The 26,167-nt window shown below is 42.3% G+C and overlaps 1 protein-coding gene across 4 annotated transcripts in view; it reads right to left on the bottom strand.

Annotated features, from left to right (window-relative positions):
* The window catches only part of TBC1D5 (TBC1 domain family member 5), a 545,992-nt gene that overhangs the window by 44,662 nt on the left and 475,163 nt on the right, over positions 1-26,167 (bottom strand). For all 4 annotated transcript variants that reach the window (XM_060099476.1, XM_060099475.1, XM_060099477.1 and 1 more), the window contains one exon: positions 15,999-16,162. In XM_060099476.1, the coding sequence (XP_059955459.1) occupies positions 15,999-16,162 (164 nt within the window). The remainder of the gene's footprint in view (positions 1-15,998; positions 16,163-26,167) is intronic.

Raw genomic sequence — 26,167 nt, forward strand, 5'->3', positions numbered from 1 at the left:
TCCTTTGCCATGCAAAAGCTTTTAAGTTTTATTAGGTCCTATTTGTTTATTCTTGTTTTTATTTCCATTTCTCTAGGAGGTGGGTCCAAAAGGATCTTGCTGTGATTTATGTCATAGAGTGTTCTGCCTATGTTTTCCTCTAAGAGTTTTATAGTGTCTGGCCTTACATTTAGGTCTTTAATCCATTTTGAGTTTATTTTTGTATACAGTGTTAGGGAGTGTTCTAATTTCATTCTTTTACATGTAACTGTCCAATTTTCCCAGTACCGCTTACTGAAGAGGCTGTCTTTTCTCCATTGTATATTCTTGCCTCCTTTATCAAAGATAAGGTGACCACATGTGCGTGGGGTTATCTCTGGGCTTTCTATCCTGTTCCATTGATCTATATTTCTGTTTTTGCACAAGTACTTATTTTAAAGTCCAATATAAATTAATTTTTTTGGGTTATGCATGCTCTCTTCTGTAACTTTCAATAAAAAGAGGCTGTGTTTAAGTATATCCGAGAATAAAGGATGCTTTTGAAACATAAATGCAATAAAAAGAAAATGGTAGACATGTCATTATCTATGGTATTTAAATTCAACCCTGATCTTCTGAAGATATTTTAATAATAATCATAAAAAGTAATATCTGTTAAATACATTAAGCATTTAGAAGTATGCTCTTCTGCCTATTACCATTTCAACATTATGAGCTATTTTAATCTAACTTTGCCTTTCTAGAGGTTGTTTACAAAAAAACAATAAATAGAGTAAATAGAAAAGAATAGTGACAAACAACTGGATCATGTACTATAGATTTTAAAGTAAACTGAATAAACGTACAGTCCCGAGAAAACATACTGGAAATTAAAATAAAATATTTAACTAGGACAACCTCACACAGGTGTAATCAGTGGAAGAATAAAACCTTACTCGCATAGTTATAAACCTTCTATTTGCAAAAATCCTGTTACTGCTCTTTTAAAAAAATCATCATATGTGTATGGCTTGTCTTAAGAACTTCCTAGCCTTTAAAAATTCAAAAGGTATTGAAATGTTAAGCTCAGTTGTTAAGGCAATTGCCGGTCTTCTGAACATTTTAACTGGAAAAAAAAAGGCTCTCTCCTAGAAGGGATTGTGTTTGACAGGCTAACTAAATGGCATTTGTGGGGAAATGTCCCCATCTTTTGGGCTTTTAGGCTATCGCCTTCATGTTTTATTTTTATAGTTAGGCAACCTGACCGATCTTTTGTAAACCAGAATGGTTCTCTCCTCCACCATGCCTATTAGCCCAGATGTTACTTTATTTATCAAGGGTTTTCCCCTCTCCACTTACACATGATCAGACCAACTGATGAAACCACCCAGCCAGCACGGAGGCCTCCGGCTGGGCTTCTCATGGAGTTGCTGTCTGGGTAGAACCATCTGCCTGCTTTCCCTTGCTGTTTCTGGCACCAAAGTAGGCGTCTGCATAATGGCTGACCCAGACAGAAGGGCCTCAGCCAACACTGCTTCTCTACGGCAAGGCTAATTGACCTGTGTGAGGATGAAGTGTGCACCCCTGTACCACAATGCTCTGGCCTACTGACCCCCATGATGTCCCATTAGAGACAAACAAAAAATGGCACCCTACAGAAATCCAAGTTGAGGATCACGCATGGTTTAAGAAGTACTTTAAGTTATAATTGGTAAAAGGAAACCAAGTGTTGGAACAGCTTTGATTAACACAAACATTACCAATTCTGAGACTTCTGGAATTAAAAAAAAAATGTGAGAAGGAAATAATTCTCTAAATTACTGGTTTATTTATATACCTATCACACTTTAAAAAATTTTGTCCCTTAAACTAATTTATAAAAACCCCATTTTCACTAGATACCAACAACTCTTGCTATTTTTCATATGTGGTTGGTGAATGCCACTGGGAAATGAGGTGACTTTTCAGGTTCTAGAAACGGCCAGAGGAAAGCCTAATGCATCTGAATCCTTGCGGAGCAGAAAAAGACCCTCAACAGCCTTCATTCATTCCTAAACATTTACTGAGTGCCAGACACAATATCTGGCTCAGGAGATACTGTGATAGAGACAAGTGCCTGGAAAAAGCCTTGTGACTAAATACAAGCAGTTCTCAGACAGTGAAAGCAAAGGAAGCAACTGCAGATAACCTAGGACATGCCTCATCTTTACATGCTGCTTCCGTAGATGAGGGAAGGGACTCCAGAATCGGTAGCTTCAGTAGGACCACAACTACCTCCTGAAAGTGCTTAACGCTTGCAGAGGGTGGCAGGGAAGGCTCCATGGGACACGAGGTGCTTGGGCAGAGACTGGAAGGAACTCTAGGAGTTTTAGGGCCACATGAATCATTTTGGTCAGAAGAGACAGTAGAGCAAAGTAGCACAGAGGTGTGAGACAGTGTGCTTGATTGGAGGTACGAAACAGCTGTGCATTCCTGAAAGGCTGGGGATTTGAAGGGAGGCTCTCACTGTAATGCTGGACACGGTGAGCGTATCAGGGGCCCTGCAGGCTGTGCCTCAAGATTTATCCCGGGGAAGAAGGAGCCCCTGCAGAATTCTGATGGGGACTCAGACATTCACAGTGAGAAAGCCGATGTTATAAATACTAGGGATGTGTGTGGCCATTAACAAAATGGACTTACTCTACAAGTTCTGATTAGCAGGGTACTGTTATTGAACTGAGAACTGAGAACTCAGTTACTGAACTGGGAACAAAAAATTAATACAGAAAGTGTAATCTTTCTATAACTTCCTTTCCCCAACCCAACCAAAATCAGAAGCTGCACGTTACACCCAGAGTAGAGTCAGTTCTGTTACGATGCTTGTTTTGAAAATGTGAACTTGTTCCAACGAGATCGATGGATTAGGGAACAACGGAGCACAGCGTGAATCCCACGTTTGCTTATGCACAGTTGCATCCACAAGAAACACTGGGTGAATGCAGAGAACTGCGCGAAGCTGGACCCAGACACGCAGGAATACACAGAATGCATACATGCGCACACCTCACACGTCTGCCGGCGACCTGGGTTCACGGTGTGTGTGACAAGCTGCACCCATAACCCAAATCTGTCAGATTCCAGAGAATTCTCCTTCCATTACTTCACTGTAACTCATAAGCTGCGACCTTTCCGATGATGTTCATTTCTCCAACCAAGTAGCAGGTGTTTTTCAAGGTAAAGGGTCGTATTTATTGCGGTATTTCTTTATTTCGTAATCATTTTAACATGTGTCAAACCAACTAGGTTCTTACTTCATGTGTCACTGACGAAGTTTTTCAATATTGTCCCCCAATCCCATCTTCCCCATGAGTCCAGTGGTTTTTAATGATCTTGTACAGCCTGCTGATTTGGGGGAACGTATAAACTACCTCCAGCAAAACTGACCGTTGCGAAGATGACTGTTCATTTGAAGATGAATACACTCATGACAATCAAGTTGATATATTTTCCCACAGAGGTAACTGTTTGCAGAAAAGCTTCGGTCTGGAGATCACGGCGGCACGTGGCAGGGCTGACTGAACTCTGACTCCACGTGGGAGGGGCGAGGACGCTGGTGCCCCCAGTGTTCACTCCACCTCTTCCTCAGCAAGAGGGTCCTGCAGCCAGAAGCCTCCCCTAAGGGGAGGCCACCCCAATCCAGAGCCGCAGGAAGAGACGGTCGGTCTCTCTTCTTTTCTTGCTTCTAACCTGAGGAAGGGCCTGCTCTGAGCAGGGCTAGGCAGAGAGGTACAAGGAACTGGGGCCCTTGAAGATGCTGATGAGTTTCTAAATCATCAGCTCCAAACCTTGACTGTACATTTGAACAAGCTGGGAAGCTTTTAACAATGACCAGGACCCAAGCCCCACCCAAAAGATTCTGATTCAGTACTTCTGTTACCAGTATTTTTTTAAGCTCTCCAGTTGATTCTGATGTGAAGCCAGTAATGAGAAGGTCTTCGGACTTCTTTGAGCTAATAATTTTCTTTACTATTTGAATCGGTTTGAGTCAGGATTTCCGTTATAGTCAGCTCAAATCATCCTAAATAATGATGCTCTCTTTGGAATGAAATGCAAGGTCCAGGATTGAAACAGTCTTTACATTTGATCAGTCCATCTCATAAATTTAAATCTCAGTTCCTTGCAAAAGAATCAGGCCTGCTCATTTATTTGAGGGGGGAAAAATCTTGTGCTGACCCAACCTTCAAACCTAATTTGGAGACTTTCATCAAGGGTATCAAAAAGGAGTTTAGTCATAACAGAGCCTACGGATGGGTGAATTTGATTATAGACACTGAGAAAAAACTCAACGTTCATTCATCCTGGGCAGTAAATAGCTATTAATAGTCTAGCTGGATGAGATTAAAATTTGATTGTTGTCTAGGGATGAATTTAAGATTTCTGTAAATGTTAGCATTATTACCTAGTGGTTCCTTGTTGGTTTCATTCTTTTTTTTCTTCAATTTCATTTTCCAAAGTATTGTTCTTGATGTTTCACAGAATATGTATCTTTATACCATGATGGATGATGAGTAAGAGATGCATGTGGAGTATACAAATATGCTCCAGACCCAGAAGACTACCTAGAGTGTAGACTGAGCACACCCTGATGCTAAGCAATGTGGCAGCATTTCTCACAGTTTATTCTAGACTGATTGGGGTGTTATTCTGCATGTTGGGACCCCCACCAACTTCTGGACTGTACGGTGGGGGGTACGTGTGTATGTGGGCAGGTTAATGATATCACTTTGCCAGTTCTTTCCACTTCCCTGTTAGTGGAATCCTTGAGATATCTGAGGGGACACATGAAAGGACTCAGGTAGGTGTTGCAAACTTTCATGACCTTGTTTACAATTCTGCCTGGGGGTCTCGCATCAGGAGGAGGACCCCCAAAGCATCTGGCCTTCAAGGCCAGCTGGGCTTGACTGCAGAAGCTCCACAGGACTCGGGGAAACAGAGACTCCACTCTTGGAGGGCGCACACAAGGTCTCGTGCCCACTGGGATCCAGGGCAAAAGCAGGTTACTTCACAGGAACCTGGGCCAGACCTACGTGAGGGTCTCGGAGGGTCTCCTGGGGAGGCGGGGGGCAGCTGTGGCTCAACCTGGGGGCTTAAAAATTGGTGGCAGATATATCGGGGAGTATTCATCTTCATGGACTCTTGCTGGAGGCTGACATCTTGCTTGGGTCATTAGTTCCAAGACCTGGCTCCACCCAACAGCCTGTAGGCTCCAGTGCTGGGACACCTCAAGCCAAACAACAGGGCGGGAACACAGCCCTACCCATCAGCAGACAGGCTGCCTGCCTAAGTCCTCCTGAACCCACGGCCCCCTCTAAACACACCCCTTGACACGGCCCCGCCCCCAAGAGGGCCAGGAACCAGCTCCACCCACCAGTGGGCAGGCACTGGACCCTCCTGCCAGGAAGCCTGCACAAGCCTCTAGACCAGCCTCACCCATCTGGGGGCAGACACCAGAAACAAGAAAACTGTGACCCTGCAGCCTGCAGATAGAGGCCACGAATGCAGGCCAGACACTACCCTGGGACCAGCTGGTCCCTGGTCCTTGGGTGATGAAAGGGTACTGCTGGGAAACATAGGACATCCCTGACAGAGGGCCACTTCTGCAAGGTCAAGAAACATAACTAGCCTACTCTATACATAAAAATACAAATAGAAACTTAAACAAAATGAAATGGCAAAGGAATATGCTCCAGACGAAGGAACGAGGTGAAAGAAGCGTTAAAGCAGAACATCAAAGGTGAAAAAACAATTGGGAAATATGACCAAGAAAGGCAGGAATCAGAGTCTAGTCAGGGGTCTACGAATAAATGATGGGGGTGGGGGAGGAGTGGCCCCTTTCAAAAGTACTTTTCCAGCTGAAACACTTTTCTTTACCCTTTTCTGTCATTTTCCAAGGTAGCCCATAACTTTTTAGAATTTAATATAAAGCTAATTTGTTCTTGGCTTAATACAATCATCATGCTTTGAGTTACTGCTGTTGAAGTTTCTATCAACTGACCTAAGTAGCTTTGGAACATGCCGTTTTGACTAGAAATGATGAGGCTACGGACAGAACTGTACTAAGTTGGTAACGATTATGAGGAAAAGGAGGAATGGCTTTGCCATCATCTTAGATAAAAAGGAAGCTTGGGGGCTTCCCTGGTGGCGCAGTGGTTGAGAGTCTGCCTGCCGATGCAGGGGACGCGGGTTCCTGCCTCGGTCCAGGAAGATCCCACATGCCGCGGAGCGGCTGGGCCCGTGAGCCATGGCCGCTGGGCCTGCGCGTCCGGAGCCTGTGCTCCGCAACGGGAGAGGCCACAACAGTGAGAGGCTCACATACCGCAAAAAAAAAAAAAAAAAAAAAAAAAAAAAAGGAAGCTTGGGAACTGGATAATATTACAATATTACCTTCTGGTGATCCACATAGTCAAGGCTTTGTAAATCCTTCGGCCACACTGTAATGTCAGGGCTGGGAGCCGTCCTGGTGGTTGTTTTTTTCACATATTTTTTTAATTTTTTTATTTTTTTTATTTTTATTTTTTTGCGGTATGCGGGCCTCTCACTGTTGTGGCCTCCCCCGTTGCGGAGCACAGGCTCCGGACGCGCAGGCTCCGGACGCGCAGGCTCAGCGGCCATGGCTCACGGGCCCAGCCGCTCCGCGGCATATGGGATCCTCCCAGACCGGGGCACGAACCCGTATCCCCTGCATCGGCAGGTGGACTCTCAACCACTTGCGCCACCAGGGAGGCCCTCACATATTTTAAAAGGTTGCTCGTGACCAACTGTCCCTCACAAGCAAACACCTCAGACGAAGGTCAAGCGTATATGAGCAAAGTTTACTAATCTAATCAAATAAAGTTACGACAGTTAATCAGGTGCATTTGTAATGACAGACATGCTTATTAAGAGGCTTAATAAAGCACACATGGTGAACTCTCTGTGTAAATGATTATGTTTATTATTATTCTTATGGTCAAATGAATTTATTTTTGTTTTTCTTTTCTCATCTTATTATTAGTTATTTGTGTCACTGCTAGCAGGTTTTCCTGGTACCATCCATGCTTTTTTAATCATCACTGCCACAGTATAGAAAGATTCTAAATCTTTCCAACAATGGCAACTCCCTCTTGGGGCCTTTACTAACATCAAACATGCTTTTAATTTAACTAGGAAAGAAGTCACCTCCGTTGGGCACAGGACTTGGGGAATGGACACTACCTTTGAGCAGAGAAAGAAACAGCCCCCAACTCAGGCTTGCTGCTTGGTGAGCCTAGCCCAGGCTGGGTTCGGCGCCCACCTGCCCTCAGCGGGGCTCTCGTGAGCAGTGCCCAGGCTGCGCTGGTGATGCCTGTCACTCTGCTCCCTTCTCCCCTGCGGGAGGCGTGAGCTTCCTGGAACTCACACCGGTCCATGAATGCCTGACACACGGGCATCTCAGAGCAAAACACTGGGGGGAAGATAGCAGGGCTGAGGGAAGGGAAAAGGTGCCCAAGCCTCTGACTGACCCTCTGGGTACAGCAGCTCTGGCACAAGGAGTAACCAGAAAGGCGTGACTTGGCCTTAAGGTTTCAAGGCAAGGGGCAGGCGCCTTACAAAGATTCCACCCCCCCCCCCCCCCGACCTTGCTCAGTAGGCCTAGAGTTCCTATGACAGGAGCAAAGCCCTTCTTTGTGGGAGTAAAGCCCAGTGGATTAAAAATACAGCGTCCTGGAAAAGTAAACACAGGTGTTTCAAAGGATAAATGATGAGATGTTAGGGGTAGAAGACTTAAAAGCAGGACAGCACTGGGTAGGAGGCGCTGGGGATGCCATCGAGGCAGAAGAGGAGGACCACCCAACAGTCTCCTCAGTTTGGCCTCTGGCCTTGGCTGACTGCCGTCTGCATGGGACAATGGGAAGCCCTCACTTCCTTCCCTGCCATGCACACGTGCACTTCGGGGCACAAATTACTGTCCCTAAGGTAATGTGGCATTAAAAGGTGAAATAAATGTCAAGTTTCAAGAAAGGCCATTGGAAGGAAGCAAATGCTATCAATGACACATTTAATTTGGGATAATTCAACCCCACAGGAATTTCTGGCCAGGGATTGTAAATATTTCTAATTGCTTCACTTGAGCTCTCCTCAAACCATTGTTTCTGCCTCTGGGGCAGTGATCAGCATGGTCTAGTCTGGCATCTTGGCGTTTTATGGACATTATGGGGCTGAAGACAAATGACGGAGGAAGAGGGCCCAGCACGAGGGGATAAGCGTCTCATTCATCCCCAAAGGGCAACATCTTCACTGCCCTAAAATGGGCATTAAGCCAAGGTTCAGCACTCCACTCCCTGTGGTTCTGTTTTCAGAGGCTCCTCAGATTTTTTGGTTAAAAATAAATTTATTGATGCATAAAGATGTTAAAAGTTGGTTATAAAACCTGTTTAACGGAAGTTAAATTAATATTGTCATCCTATAAGCTGTCGACAACAGAGCGTTCTTTATGATGTTCCCTCTGATGTTCACATTTCTTTACAATGATATTACATGGACTGGGTAAGGCAAAAAGAGAGAGAGAGAAGGATGGGACACTCCTACAAAGATATGGTCCATCTTCCCTGACCCCAAGCTGACACACTGGCAGAAAGACTTGTTTGTTATGTGAGCACGATTCATATGACACCAAATGACAACTAAATATCATGGATCAACTACCTGAGTTCATTTTGGCCTTAAATTAAAATTCCTATCATGAGACTTAAAAAAGAAGCCAGAAAAACTGATATTTAAATTCATTTTATATCTATTCATTTCAATAAACTATCTTAAATGGGAATGTATTTTCAATAGGACTGTATTTTAATCCAGTTTCATTAGTATTACTGATTAAATGAGAGATTACAATTATACATTATTTGGAAAAAGTCCTGTAATTAGATACACTCTAGATGCCAGTTTTTAGTTCCATGCAGAAGCCCATAAAAAATCCATTATAATCAATACTTTCCACAGAATATACCTTCTTAGGAAGTATACATCACTGACTGAAGAGAAAAATCATATAGCCAGGAAAATTCTGACCTACTGGGAAGGCCACTGCTCAATTTCCCTCTTCCAACTACCAGTCCAACTCAAGCTGCCTGAAAATCTACAACTAAAACATCACTGATGCAACAGAACTGGCTCTTTTCAAACGTAAATGCTTTAGGGAAGGATTAGATGAACCGTTCTGGCAATTAATACTTCAGGGATAATTGGTCCATCAAAGTGTCTGGTCACCCGCTTCCACCACCTTTCCACACCGCTGTGGACTTCTCTAAGCCTTTCCCCTGGCTGACTGGGTTTAGAGTGGGCACGGGATTTAATTCTGCCCAACCGATGAGATGGGAGGGAAAGCCTGCCAGGGAACTTCCAAACAGACTTCTCTAGAAGACTCCGTGTGCGTGTGAGGGGGTAGGGGTGACAGGAGACCTGCCGGGTTCTGTGGCAGCCTTCTTGAGAAAAATGGCGGGACCGGGAGCGCGTTGAGGACAAAGCCAACACACTAAGGTGGCCGAATGGAAAGTTGGTGACCCCAGTGCTGAATCATCCAACTCCACACCTGCCTCTCTTGGGACTCTTGTTATTTTAGATAATAAGCAACAAACTTCCTCATTTGGGATAGTAATTTCTCTTACTCTTAGCAAAAGCAACTTGATATAAGCCCAACTATCTGACACTCTGTCAGAGGACGTGAGGGAGGAGAGAACAGCTACGGCAGGCACTGCTGACCGCCTGTTCAATATCCGCCCCCCACCGCCTCTCCTAGGAAGTCTCGGGGTCTTCATGAGGGAAAACAATGGTTGCAGTTGGTGGAAGAGGAAATATGTCTGTGGTTCAAGTCTAATCTCTCACACGAAGCTTGTCTGGACCAATAAAGCTCATGGTGATCTATCTTTTGAATCCGTATTAGTTACTGTCTTTACTGTTGGATAGCATTAAACCATCTTATGCCTCTCCTGCTGATGAGTTATATTTTTATTTAGTGTAATTATTACTTAACTTTTGATGTGTTCTCCCCTCCCCAATTTCACTGTAAGCACCTGCATTGGGACTGCTCTCATATGTCTTATATGGATATGTCTTGAATTCCAATTTCTAGAACATGACCTGAGATGATGTAATCAGGTAATGCAGATCAGGTAATGTTCAGGTTGTCTATACTCCCGGAAGTATGAGTCTGCTTTCAAATCTGTTTTCACTCATCTGACACTTTTTGTCGTTTTGTTGTGATAAAGGAGAGATCAATGAATACTATAAAAATAAATCCTATTAGCATGACAAAGGCATATGTTCAAACTACTGTAGGACAAAGATGAGTGCGTGCGGGGGTCACAAAGACACAGGGTGGCGCCCCCAGTGGTGCTGCGAGCCCACAGGTGGTGGGTAGCTCATTACAAACCCTGCCTTATGCAGGGACTTTCAGCTCAGATAATTTTGATTTCCTGTGGTTTAGAGAGGATTCTGAACCATTTATAAGTTTAGATCTTTGGAGATTGGTATGTAATTATCACAAAGCATAGCATAATGTCTTGCAGTTCATCAGGAATTCAGAAAAGATCGTTTAGTTGGCTAATGTGCTTAAAGATTAGAACTTATTCACCTACACAAATCAATTTTAGAGTCTTTCTCATATTCCCTATCTTTAACCTTAGCAAAGATATTCTTGGAAAACGACTTGGCAACAATCATAGAACATGACTAATGATGCTAAAACAAGTTAAAATTTATTTAGCAGTCAGATGAATGACCAGCTAAAATAGATTTCTAGAAAACTAAGTACTGGATGTCATTTATATTACCATGTGAAATAAAGCATGCAAACTTAAGTATCAAAACTGCCAATTTCCTCAAGACTAAAAATTCAGAGCTTGATTAAAACCTGGATGGAATTAGGTGAGCCCTAAAGACTCTTTTGGGAAACAAAGCAGAGGGAAAATCGTTTTCATGAGTAAATACCAATCCTCAAAACAATACCACTACTGATAAAGAAGTAAGGTCAATTCTTAAAACTTCCTACTAGTTTGCTTGCATTTCAGAAAACAATGTCCTTTATAAACACATCTCACAAAGCTTAATTTGTTGCCACTCTATAGTCTTAGCTGAGCTTTGTGTTCTTCTATTATACAACCAGATCTGGGGCATTACCAGGAGTAAATGTGATACACCTTCATTTAAAAAAGGTAGCCTGTGGATTACAGAAAGTCTTTCTATGATCCATAAAAGGCAACAGTGAGAGGAAATAAGTTCTATGACCTAATACGTGATTCTTGTCCAAAATACGTCATACCTATATTGATGTTGAAAAAAATTGTTTCTCAATGATAAGATTAGACACATTATAAGCAGATTTCACCACTTTTAGGTTGATAGCGACTTACTAGGTTACCTTTGTTTTAATGTCTGTTTTCAACTGCTCTTTCAGCCTTTTGTTAACTGACATCAACCATTTCTTAACCCTGGGATACTTTAAAAGATCAGCTGAGTCTTGACATCTGAAAGGCATCATACAGTTTAAGGCACTAGGGACCCAAAGCAACAGATGTACTTGCTTCAGTTTCTGGCCACCTGCTGTGTGAGAAACTGGTGATGCTGTTAATGAAAAATTACCTTGAACTTTTCTAAGGACATGGAAAACCCCTGTATCACACTAAATGGGGCTGGAAATGAAAGCAAAGTGGGTGCGAGGATGGTCGGTGCCTCATCACAGGCTCTGGTGCCACCGGGACCACTCTGGTGGTCCCATGGGAGAATGAATCTCAGCTCTGGGCCTGAACATTTCCAACTGTGCCTTACGCTGTGCAAAGCAACAACCTCAGCTGAAATCAATAAAGGCTTGTTTCTCACTCAGGCTCCACATCTGTCATGGGCTGACATGTGGGTTCTGCTCACCATGCCAGAGGGAAGGAGAGGGCCGTGGAAAACCCTGCAGTGGCAACACATGTCTGCCATTGCCGTTCCCAACTCACGGGACACAACAGGCCACACAGCTCCAACGGGTCCCAGGGGACGGGGGGGTGCAATCCCATCCGGTGCCCAGAGTGGCACAGAACTGGAATGATTTGGCAAAGAGCACTGACCACGATACATTATTTCCTAAAATAACAACCTGTAACTCGGAAAACCGTGCGCTTTCTCTTGAAAAGCTCTGTCTACTTACTTCCCACAACTTAGGAAATATACTAAAATTGGAATAAGAGTTGGGCATTCTGTTTCTGGGTTCACAGCAGGACTACGTAGAGACTCAGACTTACTCTGTTTCTGTTTTTGCTCAACTTCTCAGTTTTAAGTTACAGTAGCACCATGAAGAAAAGTAATTAGCTGGCGCCGTAGACTAACCCATATGGCACCAGAAGAGGCCAGATCGCAAACCAGACCTGTCTCCGTGCGCTTCCTCACTCGTTATTCCTTATTCTGGTACTTCAGAGACATGCTCTCTGTACAGGCAGACAGCTCCTCTACTAATTTATTACGACAATACATCCTATTATTTTAGAGATTTTTAGTTATTCTTATTAATCTGAGTTACATATGTAACACTGAAAAGAGTCCAATGGTTCTATGAGGCTTGTTATGAAAAGCAGTTCACACAGCCCCACCCTCTGCTTCCTGCTCTAGCAACCACTTTCAACTCTTTTACGCGTGCTTTTTTTCTCACCTTTATAGCTCTAGCTTCTATTGCCACCTCTTGATTTCTCAGAGTATTATTCGCTGATTTTCCAGGAAAGAAGATGAAGATGCAGCTCTGCTGACCACCACCTACCCCTTCCCCCCACCCCCCCAAGCAAACGCAGTTCCCCACCCACCTTTCTCAATGGATTTTTATCATGATTAACAGTCAATAGACTTACATCATAATGTTTATGTAAATTCCAGGCCTGGCTCAGTGACAGGGTTTATCAATACCTTTCTGTCTTTTCCTATACACCCTTGGTTTTTCTTTGGAGTTACCTTGTCCTGTTTTTTTTTTTTTTTTTTTCATTTTTATTGGCGTATAGTTGTCCCGTGTTTTTTGTGGGTTTTTTTGGGGTTTTTTTGTGGTACGCGGGCCTCTCACTGTTGTGGCCTCTCCTGTTGCAGAGCACAGGCTCCGGACGCGCAGGCTCAGCGGCCATGGCTCACGGGCCCAGCCGCTCCGTGGCATGTGGGATCTTCCCAGACCGGGGCACGAACCCGTGTCCCCTGCATCGGCAGGCGGGCTCTCAACCACTGCGCCACCAGGGAAGCCCCTGTCCTGTTTTTTAATGGCTTCATTTTAAAAAAGTTATCACTAATTCAAACCTAAACTCACCTGTAGCTGTGTAAATTTCTCGATTTGTCCAAATATACAAGTCATTCTTCCAATTTCGTCTTTTTAGAGAAAACTGTCTGGAACCTTTTGAGTTGCTCCAGTCCGGGCTGGCTGCTGCTCTTTGGATCTGCTAAACAGCCATGCTTTGTATACTCTGGGATTCCCTGCATTACCCTTCTGAGGAATCCTGTTGTCTCGCTCTGGATGCTCTATTTCCTGTTCTCATGTATTCTTTACCCTTGGTACCTGTCCTCATTTTTGTAGAGCACATCCTCCAGCGGATTCTGAGAATGGGCGCATGTGAATACATTTTTTGAATCTTGAATGTCTGAAGGTGGCCCTCACACAATTAGCTTAGCTAGGGACTGAATCTAGGCTGGAAGTAATTTCCCCTCAGAATTTTGAAGGAATTTCTCCTCCATTGTCTTACTTCTGGTGTTGCCATGTGAAATTTGCAGCTATTGTAATTCCTCACCCTTTGTTGCAAATCTTTCTTTTTCCCCAACTCTACATGTTTGTAGGATATCTCTGTTCCCAGAGTTCTGAGCTTTCTCGGTGATGTATCTGGGTGTAGGTTTGTTTTTATTCACGTGGAACTTTCTATGAACTTCTTCAATCTGAAAACTCAGGCCTTTCATTAGTGGAAAAACTAACTGAATTATATTTTTGATTATTTCCTTCCTGTCACTTTCTCTGTTCCCTCTTTCTGCAACTCCTGTTTTTTTTAGATTTTGAACCTCCTGGGCTGGTTCTCTAATTTTTTTTTTTAAATTATATTTATTTCTCTTACCTTCCATTTCTGTCTTGTATCCTATTTTCTGGGGAGGTTTCCTCAATTTTATCTTCCAACTATTATATTGAGTTTTACATTTCAGATGTCATCTTTTAATTTCTAATAGCTTTTGTTGTTGTTGTTATTCTCTGGATGAATATTTTTTTCTGAAGCGTTCTCCTGCAAAGACTTGTTTCTTCCCAGTTGCTTTTTATCTATTTGTTTCTGCCTGTCTGTCACTATTAGATGTTCTCCTCTAGTATCTGGTGATTCTTGCCTGTCTTGTTCATATAAAATAGTGTGAATTGCAAGTTAAGAGAAAGTTCTGTGCTTAGATGGGCCTGTGATGGTTGAGTTCACTGTAAAGTGAACTGGCTGTTTCCCTGGAGAACCCCGAAGGTTTTTTTGATTTGTGACTTCTGCCTAGAGAAAACCCTTCCAATCTCCTGCCTGAAGGGACATAATTACTGGTGTTCTGGGAAGCAAGTGAGGTGAGGCCTGGGGATCTCAATTCAGTATTTAAACATATTCAACACCCTTTTCCAGGAGGGTGGTCTCATACTCGAATATTCCTGATCTCTCTCAGTCCAGAGACATTCTGTTTCACACTTCCCAGAGAATTAAACCTCCAGTCTTCTGCCAGAGTGAGGATGGGAATCTATCCGCTTCTTGAAGAAACTTCTAACCAGTCCTCATGTCTTCAGCTCCACCTTCACCCCGTTTCCAGTTCCTGAGCTTCTAGAGGGTTTTACCATCTCACTCAGGTTGCTTCTTGGTTTTTCCCTACTGCTGGCTTAGCATTCACAGCTTTCTTAGGCCGCTAAATTAGCTTCCACTTAACGTCTGCTTTCCAAGTAACAAAAAGCTAGCTGCTATGGTCTCTCCTGTTTCCTTATTCCTCGAGGGTTTATCTGAAACAACCTTAACTATTCCTGGAGCGGAGTTTAGGAGGCAGCCGAGCTAACTGCTTGCATTAAAGCTGCCATTTGCAAATGGAAGTTCCACTCTGCTCTTGTACAAATTAGAGAAGCACGGTTCCTACACATGGAAAGCGCCCCGAGAGAGTATGTGGTGAACTCTTCCCTTCAGAGGGCAAAGTATGTTGTTTAACTTGCAGATGAGGTGGCGCAAGCACCAGGAAGCTGAGTGTCATACAGTCACGCAGATAGATACCATGCTGTTATCTGGCCTATGTACCTTAAATAATTATCCCTCAAAGGTTGTACAGCCCACCCCTCCATCTTAGCACTGCTTCAGCAACAGCTAGTCCTTGGCTGTAAGACCTTGCATTTACAGCCTCTTCCAGTGGGCAGATGAATTCTTCATATTAGAATACTGGGTTGAACTAGCTATAAGGTGTGACTAAATGTTTTATCTCTTGTGAAGGTGACTTAAACATTTTTTCAGAAACAATGAGATTTTTTAAGTATTGTAGTTGATATGCGTTAGCTGTGTCCTTTTGAGTAATGTATACAAAGGATCTTAGACAGCAGCTATCAATACACCATAATTTAAAGGTAATCTGTATAACTTTTAAAAACAATTGGTAAAATAGCTGTTTTTCCTTTTCAAGAAATACTTAAAACTGAAAAAACAGCTTGGTTTAAGTGTCTTATTCTATGGTTTGGTATAATGCTACTTGTTAGCATTTTAGAAGACAATACAGGCTTTGGCACAGGCATTTGTAGAGGAAAAAAAGGATGAAGATTTGGGATTCAACTTATTTTAATTGATGCTACTTCCCCTCACCCCCACCCCAGTGTAATATAGATCAGAGCGTTAAAATATTACTAAATTATAATAATAAAAATATTTCTGATGAAATAGTTCATTTTAGTCCATAAAAATTTTAAGAACTTTATAAAACTAGGCACGAAGAGAGGCTTTCACAGATGCAGCATTCCAGAGGAAGATGTAGGATAAAAAGAAAACCGTCCTTAAAATACTTACAGATTCTTTTCTGCCCATAGTTTTGCTGTGTGAGCGTGAACGGGAGATGTTGCTGAAAAAGGAATCCTTTTTAGTAGCAGATGAAGGTGGGGAGCCAGTGAACTCTCTTCCTCCAGGCAAACTCTCAATGCTTGGAGATGAACGGATGTTTTTAGAGCTTTGTCCTGTAAGAAATATTAAGTAGCAATAATGAGACACCAGACTCTTTCACTGCTACTGAATTTACTGCTTTTAATAAATGATCAATTAGAATACTTCTTTATTCACACTGTCAACATAATGGCACTGTGGAGTGTTAAGATGCATGTATTTTTATGTATCAGAATAGCTGCCGATTTTTTAAAACAATGAAGTAGTGCTATAGTTTTCTGCGCGTTATTTAAACTACAATGGTCCAAGTGTGGTATGCATATCAAAAAATGAAAAAAATCCAATTTTCAGAAATCACAGGTGAAATGCCTGGATTTTCCCTCACTAATGGAATCATCCTTAATAAAAGAAGCCAGAAACAATTATATGGCACATTATATTATTAATATATACAAAAAAAACTAAGTCCTTCACCAGCTTTTCAAAAGCACCCTTTTCCTTTTCATTAATTGCAGAACAGATACACCGCTACCCCCAGGCCATAGCAGAAGCAACTGGAAATGGGACAAGGTGCTGGCTCAAGGGCTACATCGAAGACTGGTTCCCACATCAGAGTGGGTGCATCTGTGACACCCTGCAGTGCCTTTTTCACTGAGAGGTTCTGGAGCCACGAAGCTCCCTTAGACAGGAGCAAGGGCTCTAGGAAGGCCTGCTGGGAGGGCAGCATGGCGCAGAAGATAGGTGAACACAATTGGCTGCGGCCAGACCCACGCAGGTCTCACGTATACGATGGGGACATTTCCGGAAGGTTGTTATGAGGATTTAAGGACCTAGCGCAGCACCTGGTGTGCATTCAATTATTCATTCATTCACCCATAGTAACTGAGGGCCTCGTAAGTACCAGGCACTTAGCGGGGCAGGGAGACAGTGGAAAGTGAGCCATCTAAACTCCCATCCCTCAAGGCATTCAGTCTCTAGTGAGGGGAGACAGACACATACATTCATAAAATATCTATGATTTTAGATGGTAGTAAACACTGTGGGGAAAAAGAAAGGAGGAAAGGGGATTGTCAGTGTCGGAGGAAGGTGTGCAGTTTGAAATAGGATGGTCAGGGAAGGCGTCACTGAGAACTGAGGTGCAGGACATTTGGGCAAAAACTTGAAGAAGGTAAAATACCAGCTTTGCAGACAATATGAAGGGACAGCAAGTGCCAAGGCCCCAAGCAGGACCTTGGTGGTTCTGAAGAACAGCAGAGTGGCCAGTGTGGCTAGAGCTAAGAATGGGGGGAGGGGATGAGGCCTGGGGGCACCACATCAGGTGAGGAATTGTAGACAGTTTTGATGACTTTTCCTCTGAGAAGCGAAGCCAGTAGAAGCTGCTAGAGGATTGGAGCAGGAGAGTGACGTGATTTGACTTAATTTTAAAAGGGTCCCTCTGACTGCTGCACTGGGAACAGTTTAGGGGTGGGAGAGAGCAAAAAAAGAGGGGAAACAATTTTTGCCATTGCAAAGATCCAAGTCAGCAGAATGATCACAGTTTGGTGGTGAGAAGAGGTCAGATTCTATACAAAACTGATGAGACTTACTGATGAATCCATGAGAGGAATGAGAGGGGTCAAGTTTAACTCCAAGTTCTAGATAGTGGTGCGAGGTGAGCATCTCTGTGAATACGCTAAAAACCACTGATGATACACTTAAAGAAAAGTAAATTTGATGGCATATGAATTATACATCAATAAAGCTGTTATTTTTATAAAGTCAGTTTTCACACGTGACTGTCAGTCAGCGACCAGCAGTAAAGGGCTGACCCATTTCCACCTGAGGACACAGGGCTCTTCTACTAGGAACTCGGCCTCAAGGCTTCCTGCTGAGCCTCCAGAGACCTCCGTGAGGTCTGCATCGCAGTCCGATGACACCCCCCTTCTTAGTTCCATCCCCTCCTCTTTCCCTTTCACAGATGTTAGTCCCCTGTAAGCCTTCTGTACTTGTAACTCCGTCTCAGGGTCTGCTTCCTGGAGACTCCAACCTGCAGTGGGTGATGTCAGAGCTGAGCCCTGAGGAGGACAGAGGCGGCCTTGAGGTTGGGAAAGGAGGGGCAGCAGGGTCCCAGGCCATAGAAGCATCTGACGCTGACTTCAGGGTCTAGACTGTCTAAGTCCCCCGCACCTTCCCTTCTTCCCTCCTCTGCCTCTGTCTCCCACCCACCTGCAGGCTCTAGGTCATAACTTCCCTGGGCTATGCTGCATGGCGACAAGCTCATTGGTAGAGGGTCCTAGAACACTGGAGCTGAAAAAGACCTCAGGAACCACCTATTTATATTTTCTCTTTTTCAAATGATGTCACTAATTCGTAAATACATTTTTACTGTAAACAGACTAAATGTGAAAATTGCCTTTATAAAAAAAAATAAGACTTATTGAGATATAATTCACATACCATAAAACTCACCTTTTAAAAGTGTATAATTCAGCGGTTTTTAGTGTATTCACAGAGATTCTCAACTATCACCATCTAATTTTAGAACATTTTTATCACCCAAAAAAACAAACCTGTGCCCATCAGCAGCTCCTCCCAACACCCCCTGGCTACCACTAATCTACTTTCTGTCTCTATGGCTCTGCCTTTTCTAGAAATGTCATATAAATGGAATTATGCAATATGTGGTCTTTTGTGCGTGGCTTCTCTCAGTTGGCACAATGTTTTCAAGGTGCATTCGTGCTGTAGTCTGTGTCAGTACTTCACTCCTTTTTACTGCCAAATACTATTCTATTGTATGGATAGACCACATTTTGCTTAGCCACTCATCAGTTGATGGACATTTATAGCTTGTATCCATTTCTTGGCTATTATTATTACGTTTGTACCACAAACAGTCGTGTATAAAATTTTGTGTGGACCTATGTTTTCATTTCTCTTGGGTCAGTACCTAGGACTGAAACTGCTGGGTCAATATGGTAAGTCTGCGTTTAACATTTTGAGAAACTGCCAAACTGGTTTTGAAAATAGCTACACCATTTTAATATTTCCATCAGTATCCTATGAGGGTTCCAGTTTCTCCACATCCTTGTCAACACATATTTTTGGCTGTTTTTTATTTTAGCCACCCTAGTGGGTATGAAGTGGTATCTCACTGTGATTTTTATTTGCAATTTACCAATGCAAATGACTAAACGATGTTGCATTCATGTGCTTATTAGACAGTTGTATATCTTCTGTGGAGAAACACCTATTCAAATCTTTTGCCCATTTTTAACGCTGGGTTATTTGTCTTTTTATGGTTAAGCTGTAAGGATTCTTCATATATTCCATTTCAGGTATATGATTTGCAAAGAATTCTCCCATTCTGTGCACTGCCTTTTCACTTTCTTAATGGTATCCTTTGAAACCAAAAAGTTTTTAATTCTGATGAATTTACTATTTTTTTCTTTTGTTGCTTGTGCTGTTGGTATCATGTCTAAGAAGATATTGCCTAATTACAAAGATTTACTCCTATATTTTCTTTTAAGAGTGTTATAGTTTTAGCTCTTGCATTTAAGTCTGGTCCATTTTGAGTTAATTTTTGTATATAATGTGAGGAAGTAGTTCCACTTCATTCTTTTTCATGCAGAGATCCAGTTTTCCCAGTACTATTTCTAGAAAAGACTATTATTTCCCCACTGAATGGTCTTGGTACCCTTGTTGAAAATCGACTTACCACGAATGTAAGGGTTTATTTCTATGCTCTCAACTCTATTCCATTTATACATGCCTATCTTTATGACAGTACCACACTGTCTTGATTACTGTAGCTACATAGTAAGTTTTGAAATCAAGGAGTATGAGTTCTCCAGTTTTGTTCTTTTTCAAGACTATTTTTTTCCCCTTTAGGGGGATTTTGCATTCCCAGATGAAATTTATGATCACCTTGTCAGTTTCTCCCAAAAAGACACCTGAGATTTTGATGGTGATTGCGATGAATACATAGATTAATTTGGGTAGTACTGCTCTGTCAACAATATAAGACATAAACAAAATACACTTATACTGTATTTTATAGTTACCTATGTAGTTACCTTTATCAGTGCTCTTTTTCTTTGTGTGGATCTGAATTCATTTATAGTATCCCTTCATTTCAGCCCGCAGGACTCCATTTATTATGTCTTACAGGGCAGATTTGTTAGCATTGGATTCTGTTTTTGTTTATGTGATTGTCTTAATTTCTCCTTTCTTTTTGAAGGATAGTTTTACTAGATATAGAATTATTGAATATATCATCCTACTGCCTTCTGGACTCCATGATTTTTTATGACAAGTCAGCTGCTAATCTTATTGAGGTTCCCTAGTATATCGTGAATTGTTTTTCTCTTTCTGCTTTCAAGTTTCTTTCTTTGTTGTTGGCTTTTATCAGTTTGTCCATGCTGTGTCTAGGTGTGGATCTCTCTGAGTTTACCCTGTTTAGAGTTAACGGAGCTTCTTGGATACACAGACTAATGTCTTTCATAAAGTTGTGGAATACTTCTGCCAGCACTTCTTCAGATATTCCTTCTGCACCTTTCTCTCTCTTCTCTCCTGGAATTCCCATCATCTGTATGTTGGTATATTTGATGGTATTCTGCAAGTCTTTGAGACTCTGTTCATTTTCTTTCATTCTTTTGCCTTTCTGCTTTTCAAACCAGATCATCTCAATTGACATATCTTTAAGTTATGATTCTTTCTTCTGTAAGCTCAAATCTACTGTTGATCCTCTACAGTGAAATTTTCATTTGAGTTATTGTATTTCAACTCCAGAATATCTATTTGGTTCTTAAAAAAAAAATCCTATCGCTGTATTGATATTCTCTATTTGGTGAGAAACTGGTCTCATACATTCCTGTAGATCTTCAGACAGTTTGAACTTTTTCAAGATATTTGTAATAGCTGACTTAACAGCTTACTGATCTAGTAAGTAAGTGTCTCTGCTTCCTCAGGGGCAGTGTGTATTGATTGCTCTATTCCCTATAATATGGGCCATACTTTCCTGTTTCTTTGTATGTCTCAGACTTTTAATTGAAAACTGGCCATTTTAATAAAATAATGTTGCAGCTCCGCAAATTAGATCCCATCCCAACCCCCAGATTTGTTTTTCTTGCTGTTTGTTTTGCTTTTTAGTGACTTCCCTAAACTAATTCTGTAAAGTCTATATTCTTTGCTGTTGTGTGCCCCTGAAGTCTCTGCTCGGTTAGCTTAGTGGTCAGTTAAGAGACAGAAGTTTCCCTTCCTTAAATGCCTTGAACCAGTCAGTCTCTGAGCCTCTGCAGGGGGCTCTGTACGTGTGTCTACGGGCATGCCTTCAGTGCTCAGCAGGCAGTTTACAATTCTTCTCTAGCTTTCATTCTTGTCTATGCAGAGCCTCAAGTTCATCCAGAGTTGACAGATTAAACCCTTTTTAAATCTTCCCTGGGCATGTGTATAATCTTGCATGTGTGTGGCCTTCTCGATTCCCAGGAATATATTGGAGGTTTTCAAAACCCCCGATGGACATCTCATTCCTTAGATTTTCCTTTTAAGTTTTTTGCTAGCCTCTGATTTTCCTGTTAAGTTTTCAGTTAGCCTCTTGTTTGCTCCATTTCTGCCTTGGGCAGCTGCGATGTTAAGTAACTGCCATTGATTATTTTCAATGGATGCTCTGTGGATAGGGTTTCTCCCTTAGCAAGTTCTGATTAAAGTCCAATAAAGACAAGCCCTAAGAAAGAGGTTTTTTGAGGGTGCTGCTGCACAGGTCAACTAGTGACATTTACTGGGGATGGGACTTTTAGGGTGCTCCAAATTCATTCTTTTTCCTCCAGTGGTTGTGAGGCTGCTGTTTATCAAAGGCTATGGCAGAGCTGGGGAGAGAGGGTGGAAACAGGGAAAGTTAAAATGTTACAAAGCATGCTGTTGTTGACTTTAAAAAATATATATGGACAACGTGAGAGCTGCGAGTTAAGTTTTATTTTGGGCAAAATGAGGACTGCAGCCCCGGGAGACAGCGTTTTCAGATAGCTCTGAGAAGCTGCTCTGGGGAGGTGAGCGGGGAGGGGGGCGGGGGGCGCAGGTTATACAGGAGTTGTAACAAAGGGCAGGTAGTCTGAACATCAAAAGATTATTGTTAAGTAAAGAAAACCAGGTATCTCAAGTTAAGGAATTTAGCGCTTTTCTATACATGGGAAGATGCAAGAGTCTGGGCTCACTGAAATCATTCCTTTGATTTGCACCTCAGCTCTCTGCGGCCAGCATCCGGACACATCCTGAGTTTCCTCAGGGCTCACCGCAGGGAGTGGCTGCAGTCTGATGGCTGCTAGATGGCAGGGATTCTTTTCAGCCCGGAGTTTCCTGGGCTCACGTTGGAGGGCTGCGATCCTTGATGACTGTGACATCCTCTGTTTATTGATAGAGCAGGAAATATTTCATTTCTCACGGTTGTTACTGAGATTCAGCCATTTTTTTCTTGAATAGATGCTCCTCAAATTGACTCAATCCTTTGATTAATTTTCAGAGTTCTGAACAAGTTGATTTTGGCATTCTTGCCATTCTTCTTGTTACTTTTATGGAGAACAGGATTTTTCAGAGGTCCTTATTCTGTTATTCCAAAAGTATATCCCTCTGCAACATGTTTTTTGGACTTGGTCATGAAAATTTTTCTTTCATTTATACAAAAATCTGCCTTACCTTTTTTAAGGAATGTGAAGAAAGAAATTTTGTAGCGCTCCTGAATAATTGGGATTTTTTCTAATTTTTTGCCTTTGCAAACAAAATGACAACACTCTGGAGAGGTACATCTTTAGGTACAGTTGGCTATTTCTGTAAGATAAATTTATATACATGGAACTGCTATGTTTAATGGTATGTACATTTTAAATTTAGATGATTCCAAATTGCTTCCTCCTAGGATTTTAACAGACATATATGTGTGTAATATATATTTATATGTAAGTGTAAATGTAACATGATGTATGATATCTTTATCTACTTACTTATTTGGTTAATCTGATGGAAGGAAGACTTCATTATGTTAGCTTGAAGTTTCTTGATAACTAGTGAGGCTGAATATCTTTGTAAACAATATCTCTTAACATAATAATATGGGCCATCTGAAGGTCCTCTGTGAATTGTCTCTGTTAATTTCATTTTAAAAAACTGATTTAGGGGAGTTCCTCCTAAATTCTAGAACATAGCCCTTTGTATATATGTCTGTGTAAGTCTACATTTACCTTTATGGCTTCTGTTTTTAGGGTCCTACTTAGGAAGGCATTTCTTACCCAAGATGATAAAGTGAAAAACAACTTAAGTGTTGATTATAAACCTAGGTTTTTCTTTTTCCTTTCATGAACATTTTCTCCTTGCTCCTTGGAACTCTACTCCTTAAGAAGCTTTTATTATCTTGCGGTGGCGAAAGATAAAGCTAAAACAAAAGGAATGTTTGCTCAGCTCTGAGTTTCAAATTACTTTTAAAAGTCCACAGAAAAAAAGAAATCTAAGAAGCCAAAGCATTTTGATTGACGAGAACATGGTTTTCTTCACAAAATGAAATGAAAAAACTCCCATTATTTTCTAAGTTTATACAACTGAATTTATCTGTCCCTTCAAAATTTGGATCATTCACCTATAACTCTGGTGCTGGTGACTTTTGAAAGGTACCACTATAGCGGCTCTTTGGATTTTTTCTATGTTAATTCCTCTACTAAAGTTTCCTACTTTTTCTTGGGTCAATTTTGATCATTCATATCTTTCCCCCAAAAGCCATATCATATGGCAGGTGGAATAATGCCTATGCCCTTAATCTCCAGAGCCTATGAATATACTACTTTATGTGGCAAAAGAGACTTTGCAGGTGTGATTTAAAGAAACTTAAGATGGGAAGAGTATCCTGGGTGATCATGGTGGGTTAGTGTGAACACGAGTCCTTACAGTGAAACAGGAAAGTAGAAGAAGGAGTCAGAGCTGTGACTAAAGAAAAAGAAGGCAAGGCTTCCCTGGTGGCGCAGTGGTTGAGAGTCTGCCTGCCGATGCAGGGGACACGGGTTCGTGCCCCGGTCCAGGAAGATCCCACATGCCGCAGAGCGGCTGGGCCCATGAGCCACAGCTGCTGAGCCTGCGCGTCTGGAGCCTGTGCTCCGCAACGGGAGAGGCCACAACAGTGAGAGGCCTGCATACCGCAAAAAAAAAAAAAAAAAAAAAAAAAAAAAAAACAGAAAAAGAAGGCAGCTGAAGCAGGAGAGGGAGCTGACCTGGTGGTGTTGCCTTTGACCTTGGAGGCAGGGACTTGAGTCAGTGTGGATCCTCTAGAGCTGGCAATGGCCCTCAGACGAAGGCCAGTGAAGACATGGGGACCTCGATTCTACAGTCACAAGGAAGTGAATTCTGCCAACAGCACAGATGAGTCTCCCCTAGAGCCTCCTAATACCTTGGTTTTAGCTTGCTGAGACCTGAATCAGACTTTTGATTCACAGAACTGTTACAATAGTGGGAAATGCTTGTTATTATTTCTTAAGTATTTCAGAAGTATTTCTCTACTTATGATCTCTAGACTCTGAACATTTGACATTATAGTTCAGATTCTGAGTTAATCTAAAATTCCGGGTAGAATCATTTAAATTTTATTATACTGCTGGAAAAAGTTAGAATTCTGTGGACTATAACAACTTTTGCCCCCATCTTTCTTCCAAAATGGAAAAAAAAAACACAGCATATATTTCAAGCGCTCCAAGGTCCTGTGTGGCTAGTGGACACCACACTGGACAGGACAGGTATAAACCACTTAACAGTCTAAATTTCCAAATGTTTTTCACAACACGCAGGCTGTTACGTAAAGTAACCATCATAACAAAATAAGCTAATGACATATCTAGGAGAGATCTTTCGAATACCTGCTTTAATAAATTAGCTCATCAGTTATTTACTGGGTGAGATTTAGTATCCAGTTATCCAATCCAGAAAGAACTTAAAAGTGACTTGTTCTCCCTAAGTTTCTTTTGTAGCTATTATTCTCCTGGGCAAACTACCTTTTCAGAGATAACACTAAGCCAGCTCTTATCAGAATTTACCTCTGAATGATCAAATTCCAAATTGCTGGTAGTATTAATAAAGTACTACTTGGCCTGTATCTTGTATAAAAACCCTGTACAAAATACATTTCCCCTCAATTATAGAAATTACCTAACATTTTTGTGCCCTTTGGGACCGTAGACATTTAGACCTTAAGAAGACAGAGTCACCAGCACGTGAGACAGAAGAAAGGCCCGTCAGACTTCCCGCCCTTTCCAGGCCCAGCACATGGATCAGGACGACACGGGGTAAATGGATGAGACATTCCATTCCCCGGGCCTCACCCGGACAGCTCCCAAGCTGAGGCGTCAGGACTCTCAACACGCCTGTAGCCCATAAACTGCACGGTAGCCCTGATACTCTTGTAAATCTTTGGAAGTTTTTAACTGACAGGAACAGCATTAACCATTTCTTGTGTTTCAGCAAAACCGGATGCTCATTCCTAGAGGAGCCTGCGGAGCCCTGCTGAGATCCCTGCTCCAGGACCGAGGCACTTGTTCTCCCAGACATGGGGAGCGTGGGCTGCCGCTGGCTCTCAGGGCTTCCTCTCTGGAAACAGCCCCAGCCGAGGAGAGCTGCTTTGCCCAAGATCATGCCCCTTCCCCGGGGAACAGCTCCAATCCAGTGACTGGTTTGGGTGGACAGAGGACAAAGGCTGGCCGCCTTGTCTCAAAACAGACAACTGAGGGCAACACTGCTTCTTTGACTCTCCACGTATTGACCCTGAGGGCACTCCCACAAAAGCTTCCTACCCGAATTCTCCAAAGTCCTGACCCAAGAGAAGTATTTACGATTATATGGTAAGGCACGCTTGAATATACTAAATACAGACCTACTCTCAAGCCACCTCGGGCATGCCCAGTCTTCCTTTCATAACCAAACATCTGGGAACAAGCCCTATGCAGACTGATCTGAGGAAATGTCTCTGGAAACTCTGCCCAGCGCTGAGGATGGGGGGACGACCACAACAGGAGCTCGTGAGAAGCTCCTAAAACAGCAGCACAAGGGAAACACAGACCTGTACCTGCACTAATTAA

The sequence above is a fragment of the Mesoplodon densirostris genome, chromosome 5 (assembly GCF_025265405.1).
Source record: "Mesoplodon densirostris isolate mMesDen1 chromosome 5, mMesDen1 primary haplotype, whole genome shotgun sequence".
NCBI lineage: Eukaryota > Metazoa > Chordata > Mammalia > Artiodactyla > Ziphiidae > Mesoplodon > Mesoplodon densirostris.